Source organism: Bidens hawaiensis, unplaced genomic scaffold (genome assembly GCF_021521415.1).
Source record: "Bidens hawaiensis isolate Kalapana, Puna unplaced genomic scaffold, B.hawaiensis_p1.1 tig00012287_1, whole genome shotgun sequence".
In the NCBI taxonomy this organism is placed as follows: domain Eukaryota; kingdom Viridiplantae; phylum Streptophyta; class Magnoliopsida; order Asterales; family Asteraceae; genus Bidens; species Bidens hawaiensis.
Window position 1 is genome coordinate 37,140 of NW_027492001.1, and position 16,205 is coordinate 53,344.

At 35.9% G+C, this 16,205-nt stretch overlaps 1 protein-coding gene across 1 annotated transcript; it reads right to left on the bottom strand.

The window, feature by feature from the left end:
• Positions 1-7,534: 7,534 nt before the first annotated feature.
• On the bottom strand, positions 7,535-15,947 carry LOC143540673 (threonine--tRNA ligase, mitochondrial 1-like). Its single transcript, XM_077033668.1, has 20 exons — positions 15,767-15,947; positions 14,692-14,929; positions 13,853-13,912; positions 13,454-13,543; positions 13,224-13,298; positions 13,003-13,131; positions 12,835-12,924; positions 12,142-12,230; positions 11,820-11,916; positions 11,642-11,728; positions 11,315-11,399; positions 11,123-11,217; positions 10,434-10,466; positions 10,259-10,345; positions 9,894-9,986; positions 9,686-9,778; positions 9,373-9,594; positions 8,556-8,627; positions 8,246-8,317; positions 7,535-7,727 (listed from the first exon to the last, which is right to left on the bottom strand). The coding sequence occupies exons 1-20, from the start codon at positions 15,922-15,924 to the stop codon at positions 7,632-7,634; spliced, it is 2,061 nt and encodes a 686-aa protein (XP_076889783.1). The 5' UTR covers positions 15,925-15,947; the 3' UTR covers positions 7,535-7,631.
• Positions 15,948-16,205: the final 258 nt, after the last annotated feature.

A 16,205-nucleotide genomic window follows, 5' to 3' on the forward strand; every position in this document is an offset into this window, starting at 1 on the left:
TGGATGCACCTCCAAGTGTAGAAGGTCATCAGACGGTCAACAAAGGGCTCAAGGCCCAATATCCGGCACACCCACTCAAAGTGCCGGACCTTGGCAATGGCCATGGGGTGCACCTCTGTCAGGTGCACACCGTGCCTCTCCAGGACACGGTACACAAACTTTGTCAACGGAAACCTAAGGTTTCCGTAGACAAAGAATGCAGCATAAACCCCGATCTTGCCACTAGGGGCATCGTACACAGTATGGTGGGGTTCAGGAAACTCAGGCTCGAGAGACTCGAGCATGAACTTCCTGACGATATACTGGTACAGATCGACAGGAAGAGAACACTGGCACTCGCCAGCAGTCTTCTGATCATCAGTATCATGAGAAGACATGGTGGAAAGAAGAAAGTGATTTCGGGAAAATGCTTGCCTGAAAAGGGGAGTATTTGCCGGAAATCACTAAGAAGAAGAAGAAAGGTGAAAGTGTGAATTACAAATAACTCTCTCCCCCTTTATATAGTAATCGCAATTAATGCGGTGAATTTAATGCGGAGGAGAGAGAAATCAAAGGTGCAATGAAACTATGACACGTGGCAAAAAGCAGGCTGGCAACAGCTGTTGAAAGGACGTGTGCCAGTAATTTCGCGGCCACGCGCCTGAAAAAGCGACTGGAATGACCATGTTCTGTCACGTCACCATAACTTCCTGCACGTCCTGACACAGTCAGAAGAAACTGTCGCACGACGTTTCAGAGGTTTGGACTGTTCTTATCTTTTCACCAACTCTTCGAATTTCAAAATTCAAAATTCGAAAATATTAAAAAGTAAGCGGGAAAATACCCCTTACCCCTTGGCAAACAAGTAACCGTAAGACGGCTGCGGGTACAGTGTTAAGGCAGAACCCTTCACATACCTAGCACCTGCAGGGAATTGAAGCCAAGTACCTCGGCAACCAAGTAACTATAAGACGGGTGCGGGTACAGTGTAAAGGCAAAACCCTTCACATACCAAGCACCCGCAGGGAATTGACGCCAGGAATACCTTGGAAGTAAAGTAACCGTAAGACGAGCGCAGGTACAGTGTTAAGGCAAAACCCTTCACATACCTAGCGCTCCGCTGGGAATTGAAACCAAGAAGGATCTTCTGGGCAATGCTTGCGGAAACGGAAATAACATCCCCGCATAGCGGGAACGTCGAGAACTACGTTGTTTGAAGCTCCAAGATGGAATTGGTGGTCTTAACATAATTGATCACTATGTTCAAAACTACCAAAACCTCATGGAAAATACATACAACTGGGACTCAATGCTCCTGACTTGCGAGGAGGTTACAGACCTACCCGCATCATACCCAGAGACCAAGCAGGAAACTCGGGCATTTCTGCAAGTGACAAGGACTTCCCATGGAAAACCTTACAAAACCCTTTTCAAAACCCTTTGCTTAAGTCCAAAAGTTCACCTCACTTTATTAAACACGCATGAGAAGAACATTGGACTGGGGGGACTTGAAGAGGTAGGTCCCAGCAGAGACCAGTTGGTCCCGCAAGACTCACCTTGAACATGGACGTCTGCGCAAAGGCCATCTGCTCCCGCAGGACCCACCATGCTCATAGAATCTTACGCGCAGTACGCAAGCTGTACACGCAGGGAAAGCCTCCCAATGGTGAAGTACCCCGCCTGTTCCCGCAGCTGCGGATACAAGCCATCAGGGAAGGCTACCCGCAGACAGCAGGGCTACACGCACAAGACACTAGCTACTTCAGCAGTCACGTGAAGGCATGAGCAAGGCGGGAACAATCCCGCCCAAATGAGCCAGTCTGATTCTGAAAGATCTTCTGTACCATACCTGCCAAGGTATGGATAGGACAGACGATCTGACCAGAACAGCCCATGAGCCAATCACAGGGTGACAGCTCACCGACAACAGTGCGAGGAGGGGCACCCTCTAGTACTGTTTGTCACTATTAGCCGCTGCCTACTCACCAACCCTCATTGTGGAGCAGGCGCAGCCTACAGTTGGTGGAATAGTATTACTGTTGGCCGTAACCTATTCACCAACCAGCATGGCCTGCGTACAATCCACAGTCAGTGGGACGTGCATAGTCTACAGTTGGTGGAATAGTGCAGCCGACTTTATTACTATTGGCTGTAACCTACCCACCAACCAGTATGGCCTGTGCGTAATCCACTGTTGGTTGAACAGGAATACTATTCAGCCGGCGGTACCTTCTAGAAAACCTACCTTCGGCTATAAATACTCCAATATCTTGGAATGGTAAGATCAATCTACTATCTCGTATAACTTACTTGATAATTGCTCTAATAGTATTCATATACTTTTATATTCAAAGAGCAATATAGACTGATTCTCACGCCGGAGGGTGGTCACAAGGAGGAACCCCCCCCTTCTCAGTGACGAGCTTACGGTGTCTGTTTTGCAGGTTCCCTAAAGTACAACTTACTCTGCTGGACCTAACCTTCGTGGGAAACATTACCTAGCCCCCAGATTATCCAAAATCTGCCCGGGGTCACTTAGTGTTTCTTCACAAACTCACAACCGCCATATTTTGTTAGAAAACGAAAGGGACGTGGAGCGGTATCACCAAAATCAATATGAAACGTAACCCAGTTAGATGATTTCCCAAGGTAGATGTAAAAATTCATCGGCAATGATGCCGATAATCCAACAACCGTACAAAGAGGGGAAGTTGGCGGTGCTAAGAAACATAAGCTATCTAGACAAGGCAAATTTGGAAGCTCGTGGATATCATTTGTGAACGGGTTATAAAAGAACAGTTCAACAGGTCCATCTAGTTTATACAAAAGCAACCAACCGTACCTAGAAGAGTATATTCGCAGCTAACCAATCAACTTTTCAGGCGTTTTTATAAAGTACCTGTCACCAAACATCGGGTCAGTAAAAGTGATCATGCCTTGATGTTTGTCAAACACTATCAACCATGGTGAATTTAATGAATACGTCTGCAATCTCTTTGCAGGCACTGCTAATTGACAATGTTTGCATGTCGCACGCAACTTCAGGTATTCGACACCAACACAAAACTCCATAATCCTTCTCGAAACATCTAGCGGAACATTGAGAAGGTGCGGCTTTTCATTTCTCGTGTAGTTGATATCAACCCCGTCATCCCTAACCGGTCTTACCATGATCTCATCTTCCGGTTTAAAAGTTGTTCCATACTCGATTTCGCCATGATCCTCGTGTAACCTACACATGCATCAAATTATTTTTAATAATTGATTCTCATGCTAAAAATAGAACATGTAAGATAGATAAATAAATACATACTTGCATTCCCATAATGACAAATGGGTCGATTGCTCTAGACACGACATAGAAGATACAGAGATGGTTTTATCTTTGATGTCGTACGAGTATATTACTTGGCCGTCTCGCCAACAATGTATATATAACCTCCTAACTCTGTGGCAATTGCATCGTGGTAAAATACCGAGCAATCATGAGCAAGATCCACAAAAAATATAGCGTCTTTGAGGTCTTCAATTTCTTCCCAAATCATCCTAGTCCAGTCCAGTTTAAACAAATAAACGACATTAAGTGTTTTCTCTGCTACCTCGTCAAATCCTAATATGATGTAGAACAGTTCTGTGCAATATCCTTTCAGATAAGGCTTCACAAAGCAACCATTGTAGAAAGGGAAAGGGGGTTTTCCAAATGCCAGTAGAGTTATCGCAACTTCGTTATCCTTAACCACAATGTCAACTTGTATAACAACACAACTGCCACTAACCAAGGCATAAACTTTACCGTTGCAACAAGTCAAGCAATGTAATAAACCATTGTCACCTGTAACGCTCCTAAGTTGTTTGGCGTATGTCATTTCCTTCCATCTGGACCTCTTTCTTTTACGGTCTAGCTGACAAAAAACAATGGTAGGTGTTTCGGTTCTTGTTAACATGATAATTGAAGCTGGATCGCCTGGAGGGGACGACAGACAACATCGTTTGATTGATTCAAAATCCCCATCTTTCAAAGTCAACGGGGGGAGGCGTATCGTCTTACATGTCACAGGGTTCCAAAGAGACCACATGACGTTGTGTGGATGGTTCGAGAGGACCACCCATCCATGGAAGCACCCTCGGATACGTCTCCCGGCCAACTCAGGGATTTGACACTGATAATGAGGCATCAGATCGTGCATGGTATAGAAAATCTGGTATTTTTTATCGTCTTCTTCGGCTTCGACATTTTGAGCAACCAACCATGGATATTTTAAAGATAGAGTAGGTAACCGATCACATACTGAACCGCATGAATTGTGCTTCTGCTCCATCTGTAAGATATTATAATTTCCCATGTTATAAATATACTTGATTTTAGAGTTAACAGATATTTACAAAAACTCGGTTATTTAAGAAAAAATAAAATTATAAAACTAGTTTCATGTATAATTCAATAAAAACAGGGCCTATTAATAATCAAAATACCTCTACTGTTTTGCATAATCTAACAGAAAATAGGTTCAGTGTTAGGTAAACTCGCAAACAAATCTTTCCAAAGTATAAATCTTGAATGTTTTAAGAGAAGTTTAAATAAAAAATGTTAATGTTTAACAAGAAAGATGAACTATTCACATTACAAGATCATAGTGAACTATAAAGCTTAATAAGCAATCATGAATCATGCAGTTAAAATTTAGTTGTAATATAACTTTCATAAGTAATAACAGTATAACACAAGGAAGAAAATGAATTGAAACAAAGCTTTTTATCCATTTTTAATTCACCAGTCACCTAGAAACATATTATACAAAAAAATAGCTAACTAAAAAAAACTTAGGTTAACTGTTTCAAGATTGCAACTTTTTGGCATATGTTCTTTTTCAGATATACTCTTGTAATTGGCATATGGGTCAGTTTTAAACTAAACACAATGATAAAAATAAAGTGAAACTGATAGAATGATAATGCTATTAGAAACAAATCTTTTTATACATTTTTATGTCACCAGTCACCTAGAAACAGATTATACAAAAAAAAAAAAGAACAACTTTCATTCCCATTCAAAGCTGTAATATAACTTAAAGAGTAGTGTTTCAATCGAAATAGAAGGCAAACAGGCAACAAGCTGCGCCACTAGCCCTTTTTGGATAGCAAAACTAAGTCGTTTAAAAATAACATCCCTAGATCGCGGGGTCGTAACATTACTATCCATGATCTGTTGGACACGACTAAGTACTTCAGAGCTCGTAAACCAAAAGTATCAAAAAACTTAGGTTGATTGTTTCAACTTTCAAGATTGCAACTTTTTAGCATATCTTCATCTTTTTCAGTTATACACTTGTAATTGGCATATGGGTCAATTTCAAACTAAAAATACATGAAACAAGAATTAGGTTCTTGAACTAAACACAAGAAAAAGCTTCTAACTTTATTATGAAAAAGCAGTGGGTGGCGGCACTGCTTGCCTGCTTAATTGCCTAATTATTGTAATTGGATTCTTTTATTATTATTATTATTATTATTATTATTAAAATACTAATTTTGCACAGAAATTAAAAGTAATTTGTGTAGGATCAGTACTCACAAGATATAACCCTTGGTGCTTAATTCTTGATGGTTGATTCATCGGATTAAATTGGTGAAATTGTTCTGCAACCCTTTTTAGTTTTTATAAATATATTTACCGCACAAAATAATAAGCCCAGGCCCAAAAATAAAGACATTCTTAAATTGTCACTTTTGTTATAAAGCTATTTGATTTATACTCGCGCGATACAGCAGTATCAGTTTGTACCGTGTTAAAAATTTGTGGGGTCGTTTAGAGGTAAACAAATCCGGTTTTTTTAAACAGGTTTCAGGTTTGGTCAACAGAGTCAAGAATCGGGTCAAGTAGGACAGCTCCGGTTACGGGTCAAGTAGGAACCAGTCCCGGGTATGGTTGAGTTTTAATCGAGTTTTGCCCGGGTAGAGTTCGGGTTTTGACCGTGTAAAGGTGGTTCTGGGTCAGGGTATGGTTTTTTTTAGGAATTGTAACCTGGTTTGTACCCGCAGGTCGGGTAGGACCGCTCCGGTTACGGGTCAGGTCTGGGTACCCAGTTTTTATGCCCAATTCTAGGGTTGTCTGTGTGACTTAATGAAACAAGAGGGTTACCATATGAAAACATTGTGGGGTTAATTTCTTAATTAATGGAACTTGAGGGTTACCTTGTTAAAAACGTGTCGGGTTAATGGTGCAACTAAATGAAAGTATGTGGGTTACCATATGTAATTAATGGAACTTGAGGGTTACCATATGAAAAATATGTAGTTAATTGTGTAGCTAAATGAATCTTAAGAGTACAATATGTAAATATTTTTACACGGATATAAAAACTACACGTTTAATATATACAAAAGTTCGCCGAGTAGGCCGAGTAATTTGGGGAAACCACCCTAAGTTTAGAGAGTAGGTGGCCGAGTTGTTGGAATTGAGTTGTAGTACTAGGATTGAGTAGTAGATTGTAGTTGAGATTGTTTTGGTTGACTTGAGGTGACATTATCCTATTGGTTATCCGTTGAATGAGTACTTGTCTACACCACCAGCCTCATATCGAGTAGTTTGGGTTGGCTTGAGATAGCACTACCGTATTGGTTGGTTGAGTGAGTTGTTTGATAACCATTTCTTGTACTTTTCAAGTCGTTTTCTTGGCTCGACTTGTTTACAGTGAGACGATTTATACACCAACATTAACACATTTACTAGAGGATAGAGTACAAATGAAAATCATTCAAACTTGTAACGTTTTTAATGAACCATCGTAACACCGTTTGATATGTGAAATCAAGATTATTGAACGGTATAAATGTTTGATATGTGAAATCAAGATTATTGAACAGTATAAACGATTGATATGTAAAATCAAGGTTATTGAACGGTGTAAATGAGGACAATCATCTGACCACTTGCTAAAAGCCTTAGGTTAGTCGTCATGGTTTAACAAAGCGGACATTAGTGGCAGTTTTGCAGGTTGAGCCGGGCTGTTCAAAATGCTCACGGCTCAAAGCTCGGGCTCGTGGCTCGCTCAATAAAAGCTCAAACAAAAATAGCTAAAAAACTTGATTTAAAACAATCCAAATTGAGTTGGATTATTTTTGTAACCGAGCCAAAATCGATATAAGCTCAGCTCATTGGCTCAATCTTAGGCTCGTTTAACTTCAAAGTCAAGCTAGATCATAGCTAAGCTGCCTCATTTAACTTCAAACTCGAGCTTGAAACCACCCTGGCTCGACTCGGACTCGGGCTCAACTCATGAACAGCCTTAGGTTGAGGGGTGTCGCCTTAGCAAGCGACTCCAACATGTATAGAGGTGGCGCCCTCGATGTTAAACTACAACCAACCTAATACATGTATGCCTAAAGCTACTTGCTCTAAGTCTTTAATCTACATGAGAATAGGTCCATTCTTAAGGTGATGAAAAATATGCTAATAGTACATCAAATCATAACCACTATTTTATAACACTATTCCACATTTCCACATACTAAGTTTGCAACTCCTGAATAACCAACCAATCATAAAATTTTGTGGCAACTGTTAAAAGATTTCACTTTTTTAAATCAAACAAAATACCAAATCTTACTTTTAAAAATCTATCATTCAAGCTTCTTCCATATATGTGGCATTACTAATGAAAAGCCGCAACTTCTTCCTTGAAATGTTTGAGGAGATCCGGAATTGTCTTCACCGAATGTTCTTGCTTGTCTCTCACTCGCACGCTTACCTGCAAATACATATTGTTCGTATAACTACAATATTAGATCCTTTCCCAAATAAAAATACTTTAATCCAAAGTACATTTTTGCCCAAAATCCTTTGAAACTAGGGACCAGCATTTGGTACGTACCGATACAGTATCGATACCGACTTTTCCATGAAGTCGATACGGCATTCGGTACCAACTTTTACAGAAATTCGGTATCAATATATTCAGTACCAGTCAAATACCATATAAAGATGAACATATTGTAACGAGTACCGATACTGTATCAAACCAGTACTGTACCGATAAAGGCACGTCTAATGACAAAAAAAAGGAACCTAATTTTTTCAAAAAGACAAAAACACCCTTGCTTTTATTTATAAAATAACGAGTTTTTCTTAGCATTTAACAGTAAGTCGAAATGTTGTTGCAATAATACTTACTTGACTGATAAATTAATTTTATATACATGAGTTCCATTAAAAATCGATGAATGGGTAGCGTCCACATTAATAATGTCACGAGAGAAAGATACATACCTTCCCATTATTAACTTCCTCCTCGCCAACAACCAATATGTAGTTGTATTGTGCCAACTGAGCTTCCCGTACCTATACACCAATAAAAATAAAATTAGAAATAATAAAAATAGCAGAAAGAACTATGATTGTTTCATCGGATTATTCGGTTTCGAAACAGCAATAAACGGCTTATAGAGCGTTTGGCAGTTTGAAGTTGTGTATGTATAAAAACAATAAAGGAAAATATACGTTTACTTGCAAGTTATCCCGATTCCCGAACCACCCCCCCCCCCCTAAATAGAATAGTGGAAGGAATTTCCAAACACACCTTTTTCTGGATTGTTCGATCAGATGAGTCAATGTCAACATAATAGCCAGCTTCTTCAATCTGGTCCTTCACCTGCCAAATCAATACAAAATGATCATCAATTCAAGAGAAATTGATTAAAACAAAATTCTAAAAACAAGGTATTTTTTGTTAATTTGCACATTAGCCCTTGGACTTAAAATTTTAAAAAAATAAAAACACAACAAAAAGTTGATTAAAAGTATAGGAGTTAAATCATGCAAGAAAATTATTTTGGTAAAAAAAAGAGTGCAGTGACTTTATTGTTAAGCTTTAAAAGTTTAGGGGTTAATAACGCAAACAAAGAATTCTAGGGCCCATATTTAGAGATTAAAAGTGCATGGAACTTGTTCAGCAATCGCCCTTAAAAAATTTCTGATTATGTTAAAAAAATTAAAAAATTAACATATTCAAAATTCTAGTGACCTATTTATAAATTCAACAGCCTGCCACCTTTTGTCCTATGTAAAACTTTTGAGTAACTAATGAGCTAAGCTGTTAATTATAACAAAAAAAACAACTTACAATAAGTTTAATCATCGAATAAAACAAACAAGTTACTAGAGAGGATGCATTAAGTGAAAAAAAAATATTTTAGTCAATATTCAACATGTTTTGACACATTGATAAAAACGCACGACCCAAATTGTCCGTTTATATGCAAAAAGGTTAGGATTGTGACATCTAGTAAAGAGGATAAAAAGAAGCAAAAACAAAAATAATAAACTCAATAAATAAAAATGTTGATTTTCTGTACTAATATTCTAACAGTGATCGTTAATATTTTGCAATAAAGTACCTGTTGTCCGTAGACTTGGGACTTGTCAGAAACAGGGCAAACAATTGCTTGACGGGGGCTAAGCCAAAAAGGCCACTTTCCCTTATAATGTTCCAAAAGTATAGCAAACATTCGTTCAACCGACCCTAAAATGGCTCGGTGAATCATAACGGGCCTCTCCCTTTTAGTCTCATCTTCTGCTGAATAAGTTAGATTGAAACGTTGGGGGAGTTGGAAGTCCAACTGAAGAAAAAAATAGATAATATTCGTTTATTAAATAAACTCTTACGAACAAAGAAATATAACATATAATATAATCAGCGTTAAAATGAACCTGCAAAGTTGCACATTGAAACTTTCTTTTCATTGCATCAGAAACTGATATATCAATTTTCGGCCCATAAAATGCCCCATCTGCTTCATTAATCTATCAAGAAAATTAAAAAGGCAGATTAGTTCAGCATAAAATATATAAACGCATGCATGCATGTATGTATGTTTTCTAGAACTGAATACTTAAAATTAAAATTTTGGTTTTTAACCTGCCATGGCTTCCCAAATTCATCCAACGCATCAGCAAGTGCTTTCTCGGCTTTATCCCATGTTTCCAGATCTCCAAGATATTTCTCTGGCCTCTACACAATGCGTAATAAAACAAATTTATAGAATATGCATACATACAGCTCGTATGAAAGTAACAAAACAGTAAATCAAAGTTGATTTCCCAGCATGATATAGCAAATATATGCATCATAGTAAAAAATACAGTTTAGAATTTGTGTTAATTTCGTTTTTGTTGTCAATCGGTACTAAATAAAGCGTAAACGTATGAACAATGGTAGTATTTTCGTAAATACAGAAGTACACGACAAGCTATAAACAGTAAGATAGGATCAGATAAACATACTGTTGATAGCTTTAGTTCAAAGGTGAACCCAAATATATCATAGGCATAGTTGATGAATTCTAGAACACTCTTCACTTCATCTTTTATCTGTTGTATGCATCAAGAAAAAGGTCAAACAGGTGTAAGAAAGAAGGCATTGACAATTATTAAGTATTATGAGTAAATTCCATCTTACCTGGGATTCTCTACAGAAGATATGAGCATCATCCTATGAGAAGAAAACATGGTTAGATTGTAGAAATAACAGTTCGTGTATCGTACAATATTAAGTAACAAAAACAATCAAGATACCAAAATGGTGTAACACTATTCCTCATGTCAAAGTGTCAAATTAAATTAGCGTGCTAGCTGTGAGAATCAAATAGTGTAATTATATATACAACATAATTTGTATAGTATAGTGTAATTGCAGCATAGTGTTATTACACTACGATGTAATTGCATAATTACACTATGTTGTATATATAATTACACTATTTGATTCTCACAGTTAGCACGTTAATTTAATTTGTATTTGATCCAAACCCATTGAATATACAAGTAAAGACTAATTTACACAGAAGACATATTACTAAACAAACTCACTGAGACTTTTAATATGAGTACTATACCAACTACTAAGTATGGTTATAAAATGATTGTATTCAATTAAAAGTGTTTAAACAAACTCACTGAGACTTTTAATATGAGTACTATACCAACTACTAAGTATGGTTATAAAAATGGTTGTATTCAATTAAAAGTGTTATTAATAACTAATATTAACTTTTAAATAATTGAAGTAAAAATAAGCATTACCGGTTTTTAACTTTCGAAAATATTTCACAAAAAAAAATGTCATGTGTATAAAAACTACTGCATTACCTGCTGAAATCTTCGAACACGAGTCAGACCAGTCAATGCACCACTGGCTTCATTGCGATGCAAAACTCCAAAGTCAGCTATACGAAGTGGAAGTTCTGTAGAATGAAAATGACAATGGCTTATAGGTTACATCAGTTTAAGTAATAGTTTTAAACAAAAACATACACTACAAATATAATCCAAAAAACTGACCCCTGTAAGAACGAACTCTGTTATCGAATATCAAGCAATGTCCTGGACAATTCATTGGCTTAAGCCCAAACTCTTGTTTCTCTATCTGCATAAAACATAATGTAACATGTAATTTGACTAAACGAACATTTCAAACGCACGCTACTCCCTAAAGTTTGTTTATAGTCGGTGTAGTTGAAAACTGCTAGGACGATATGTGTCTATGTATGTGTGTATTTGAACATTATAGTATTTCAACCTCTTGTTCATTTCATACTGCAAATACTTTTATTTTTGAACTATGACATGCATGAAAAATGATAATGTTATTAAACTTAGATGACTTACATCAAACACAAACATATTCTCCTTGTAATTAGCAGCATGTCCTGAGGTTTCCCACAGTTGCATGTTGTACATATTTGGTGTGGTAACCTGCAAAAGCAATGGTATAATATTTTAAATTTGAGAACATTCATATTAAAGAAAGTATACACAAATCAAAGATTTAAGAAATAATAATCACCTCAAGATAACCTCTTTTACGGTACTCTGTGCGTATAAATGTCATTAGTTTCTCAGTTATTCGAGTACCGTGGGGAAGAAAGAAACAACTTCCTGGGCTGAAACATATAAAAAGTTAAATTACAGACTTTAAAATTTTACAGGTAACCAGTGTGTCATATATGTTTATAAAATATATGTTGTTTCAATTACACTATATTCTTATATAAAATAACTTTGGAGGTTTATTGCATTGAATACACTTTGGGCAAATTTCGAAGCGTTTCAAATCGTTTAACCTATTTCTCACTAACTTCTAAAATAAAACCTGAATTGCAACTTACCTGAGTGGATGGAAAAAGAAAAGTTCCTGCTTCTTGCCCAATTCTCTGTGGTCATATTTTTTGGCTTCTTCCAGCAAAGCAATGTATTCCTGAAACAATATTTTAAATGTTTTTAATATTTTGTGCTGACGGCATACTTTGTTTAATGAAATAAATTTATACGGCCACGCTCATTTCTAACAGTCAAATAGACAACAAATCGACGATTATGAAATCTCCCTATCTTGACTCATTTTGTTTCACAATATCTTCTTTAATCTAAATTTAATGGATTTTAATGCAATATTAACAGGATGTTGACGACCATAGAGATAACCAAAAAAAGCAGTAACATCTGTTTAAAATAGAAATAATAACTCTCCTAGTTGAGACACCACAATAGCTCACAAATATGAAAAATGTGATAATCAACCATCATCACTAAAATCAAACAACGACCCATTAAACACAAAAAAAAATATAACTAAATAAATAAAAAAAATAGAAGGTAACACAAAAGAATAATAAAAAAATTAGAAGATGCATATTTGTGCAAAAAGAATTTAAAAAATTGTAAATTAAAACAATATTCAAAGAGGTGCCACCATACACATCACATTTAGCCAGAACTATATCACCCAAAAAGAAAAACATTTCATAAAAACTGATGCTATGACATATAATCCAACATTCAAGTGATGAAAGCAAAAGAACCTTTAGACGCTTTTGGTCAGGATAAGATATCCCATAAACTCTTTGTAAGCTTTCACGGTCTTTGTTTCCCCTCCAGTAAGCTGCTGAAGCCTAATAAATATGAAAAGAAACAAATAAATAAGCATATACACAAACAAATTTATCTCTATACATCTTAACAAACATCACCTTTAAGCAAGCAATTGCCTTCACAAAAGATGTATTTGGTATATGGGGTCCACGGCACAGATCAACTAACGGACCACACCTATAAACGGTGATGGTCTTGTCTTCGGGTAGGTCACTAATGATCTCCACCTGATAATGACAATAATAAATTATATCAAAAAAGATGTAATGCAATCATCAGTAAAAGATAACTCCAGCATATGTTAAATAGAAACTATCACCTTAAACTTATTGTCAGAAAACATCTCAAGAGCCTGCTTTCGTGTTACTTCAATTCGTTCAAAAGGTTGCTTCTCCTGAAAAAAGTATATAACAGCATAATGTCTTGTAGTTTATGTTTGGCCCATGTAATATATGAAACAACAAAAAAAATGTATCATATATATCAACCTAAAAATAAGCTAACTAATCAACTTCTTTACAAATGAGATAGATATAAATTATAAAGTACCGTAACAGCCTTCTTCGCTTCAGAAACAATTTTATCAAAGTGATCATCATTTAATCCAAGATCACCATAGAAACCATCATAGTAGAAACCCTGTTACAACAACTCCATGAAATTACTACATAGACAGTTACATGAAATTACCAGATATAATAAACTTCAAGAACTAAAACAGTTTTAGTAATTTTTATAGCTAAGAACACGCTCATAAATAAAGTAAAAGCGTGCTGCTAATTATTGCTACTTTCCCTTTAAAAAAACTTGTGTTGGAAAAAAATAAAGACAACTATACTATTTAAACAACCAACCTGCACTATACAGTATCACATCTTATTGGAACCCTAATAACTAAAGAACCATGAAATGAAGTCAAGAATTCCCATCAAAATGAGAGAAACATACCTCTCCTCTTGTAGTACATGGCCCGATACACAATTTGCATCCATATGTTTGTTCTAGAGCCTGAACAAAAACACAAAATAAATCAATTTTTACATTTTCACCAACTCTATAAACAAACATGAACAAGAAATTCCGTTTGATTACATAAACGAACAAAGTCACAAACACAAACAGATGCCAATTTCGTTCAATTGAGTTTTTTTGCGTCCATTAGCGTTTGTTAAATAAGGTTTTTGATAATTTTTCAATGACTATAATATATATAGGGTTTGGATCAAATACAAATAAAATTAACGTGCTAACCGTGAGAATCAAGTAGTGTAATTATATATACAACATAGTGTAATTATAGTGTAGTGTATGTTACTACAACATAATGTAATTACACTACGATGTAATTACATAATTACACTACTTGATTCTCACAGTTAGCACATAGCACGCTAACTTTCCCCTGTATATATATACACATGCGTGTGTGTGTGTGAGTATTATGTGATTTATTTATATGTAAACTAGCATATTAATAGAAATGTTAAAAAAACACCAACAAAAAACTGGTAGCCGGACCAAACCGTTGACACTGACCATTCTCGGTTAACCAAATTAAATAAAACATTGTTTGTGCTCATTTGTGATTGTTCTTGAACCATTCAAAAACAAGTACGTTTCCTTAAAAAGCAAATACGAACAAGAAACTTCGTTCGCTTAGGTGTTTGTTAACCGTTCTCTTGTCCGACAAAAGCTTAATGTGCAAACAAATATCAGATTCATTTTAGTTTACAGCCCTATACACACAACTCGATCCCAAAATATCGTATTCATTTTAACATCATTACCTGCCCAAGTATATGAGCACTCGAATGCCAAAAAGTATCACGACCCTCATCGCTATCAAAAGTGAATATCTTAAGCTGACAATCACTTTCCAAGGGCCTTGACATGTCCCACAACACACCATCCACCTGAGAAATCAAAGCGTTTGATGCCAAACTCTTTGACAACTCCTTGGCTATATCAAAAGGAGTTGTTTCCCACTTCCTTCCCTCCTTCAATGTCCCATCCGGTAAAGTAACCCTAAATAAAAAAATAACAATAAAAATAATAATAATGATAATAATTTTAAAAAATAATATTACTAATAATTTAAAAAAAAAGCAATTAGTGTCCATACACCAGGCGTAGCGTAACCCTAAAACTGAAAATAATAATAATAAACATAAGGAAATCTGAATTTTAATAATCCAAACTATCACCTTTTAGCCGATAATAATTCATAGTTTCATACTTACACTTCAACCAATGATAATCATTTTGTTACCAAGGGCGATCCTGGTAGCATAATCATCATACACTTTACACTCGATTTACATTTGATTTATTCTCGAGTTCGCTAATACGTTTATCCACTTCGTTCATAATCATTATCGTGAAACAAATCTAGTGAAAATCAAGTATAAATCAATGATAATTATGCTACAAGGGTGCAACGAAAATTAAAGTTAGCATTTTTATTGGTTAAAATGGTAACTATGAACTATTATCGACCAACCTGTCATAGTTATGATTACTAAAATCCAATTTTCGAGTTTTTATCGAGCGGGCCACGAACCCGAGCTTGACGAAACAACAACAATAATAATGTTAAATAATAATAACAATATTTAATACTAATCAAATAATAATAATAATGATAATGTTAATAATAATAATCAAATAATAATAATGTAAATAATAATAATAACAGTAATAATAATAATAATAATAATAAAATGTTAATAATAATAACAATAATAATAATAATTAAAAAAACCCAATTAGTTTACGCACACCAAGTGTTTGACGAAATGCTTAAGAGACCAAACCAGTCAATATTATTAATCAAAACTCAAAACCTCAACTTTACAAACTTACTTAATTGGGTCACCAGAAACTGCCTTCAGATTCGAAATTTGTTCCAATTTGATGGACTCAAACAGCTGGATTCGTTTGGGTATTACTGACTGAAGATAAGCTTCATCTTTGGCAATCGAAAGTGTGGATTTGGGAGCGGCGTTTGCGGCTTTACCCATTGGTAACGGTGACGGTGACGGTGAGTATAGACGGCGGATGACGGTGGTGAGCGGCGGAGTACGGCAACGGAGGACGGTGGTAAGTGACCAGAGGGTTTGGGGGTGTAACATTCGTTTGGTTTAGTGGAAGGTTTTTATTAGGGTGTTAAAAATGATAATATTATTCGTTGAAACGGTACCGTTTTGGGTGAATGTAGGCCCAATAAGAGACCCAAATTATATTTAAGTCTATAGGTCCAAAAGTAGAATAAGTTTATACGAAAAATAGGCCCAAAATAGTT

Coding starts and splice junctions, on each gene's coding strand:
- LOC143540673 (XM_077033668.1), bottom strand. CDS start 15,924: ATGGGTAAAGCCGCAAACGCCGCTCCCAAATCCACACTTTCGATTGCC. Junction 13,544..13,852: donor CATGTACTACAAGAGGAGAG/GTATGTTTCTCT, acceptor TTGTTGTAACAG/GGTTTCTACTATGATGGTTT. Junction 9,595..9,685: donor TTCAATGTGCAACTTTGCAG/GTTCATTTTAAC, acceptor TTTTTTCTTCAG/TTGGACTTCCAACTCCCCCA.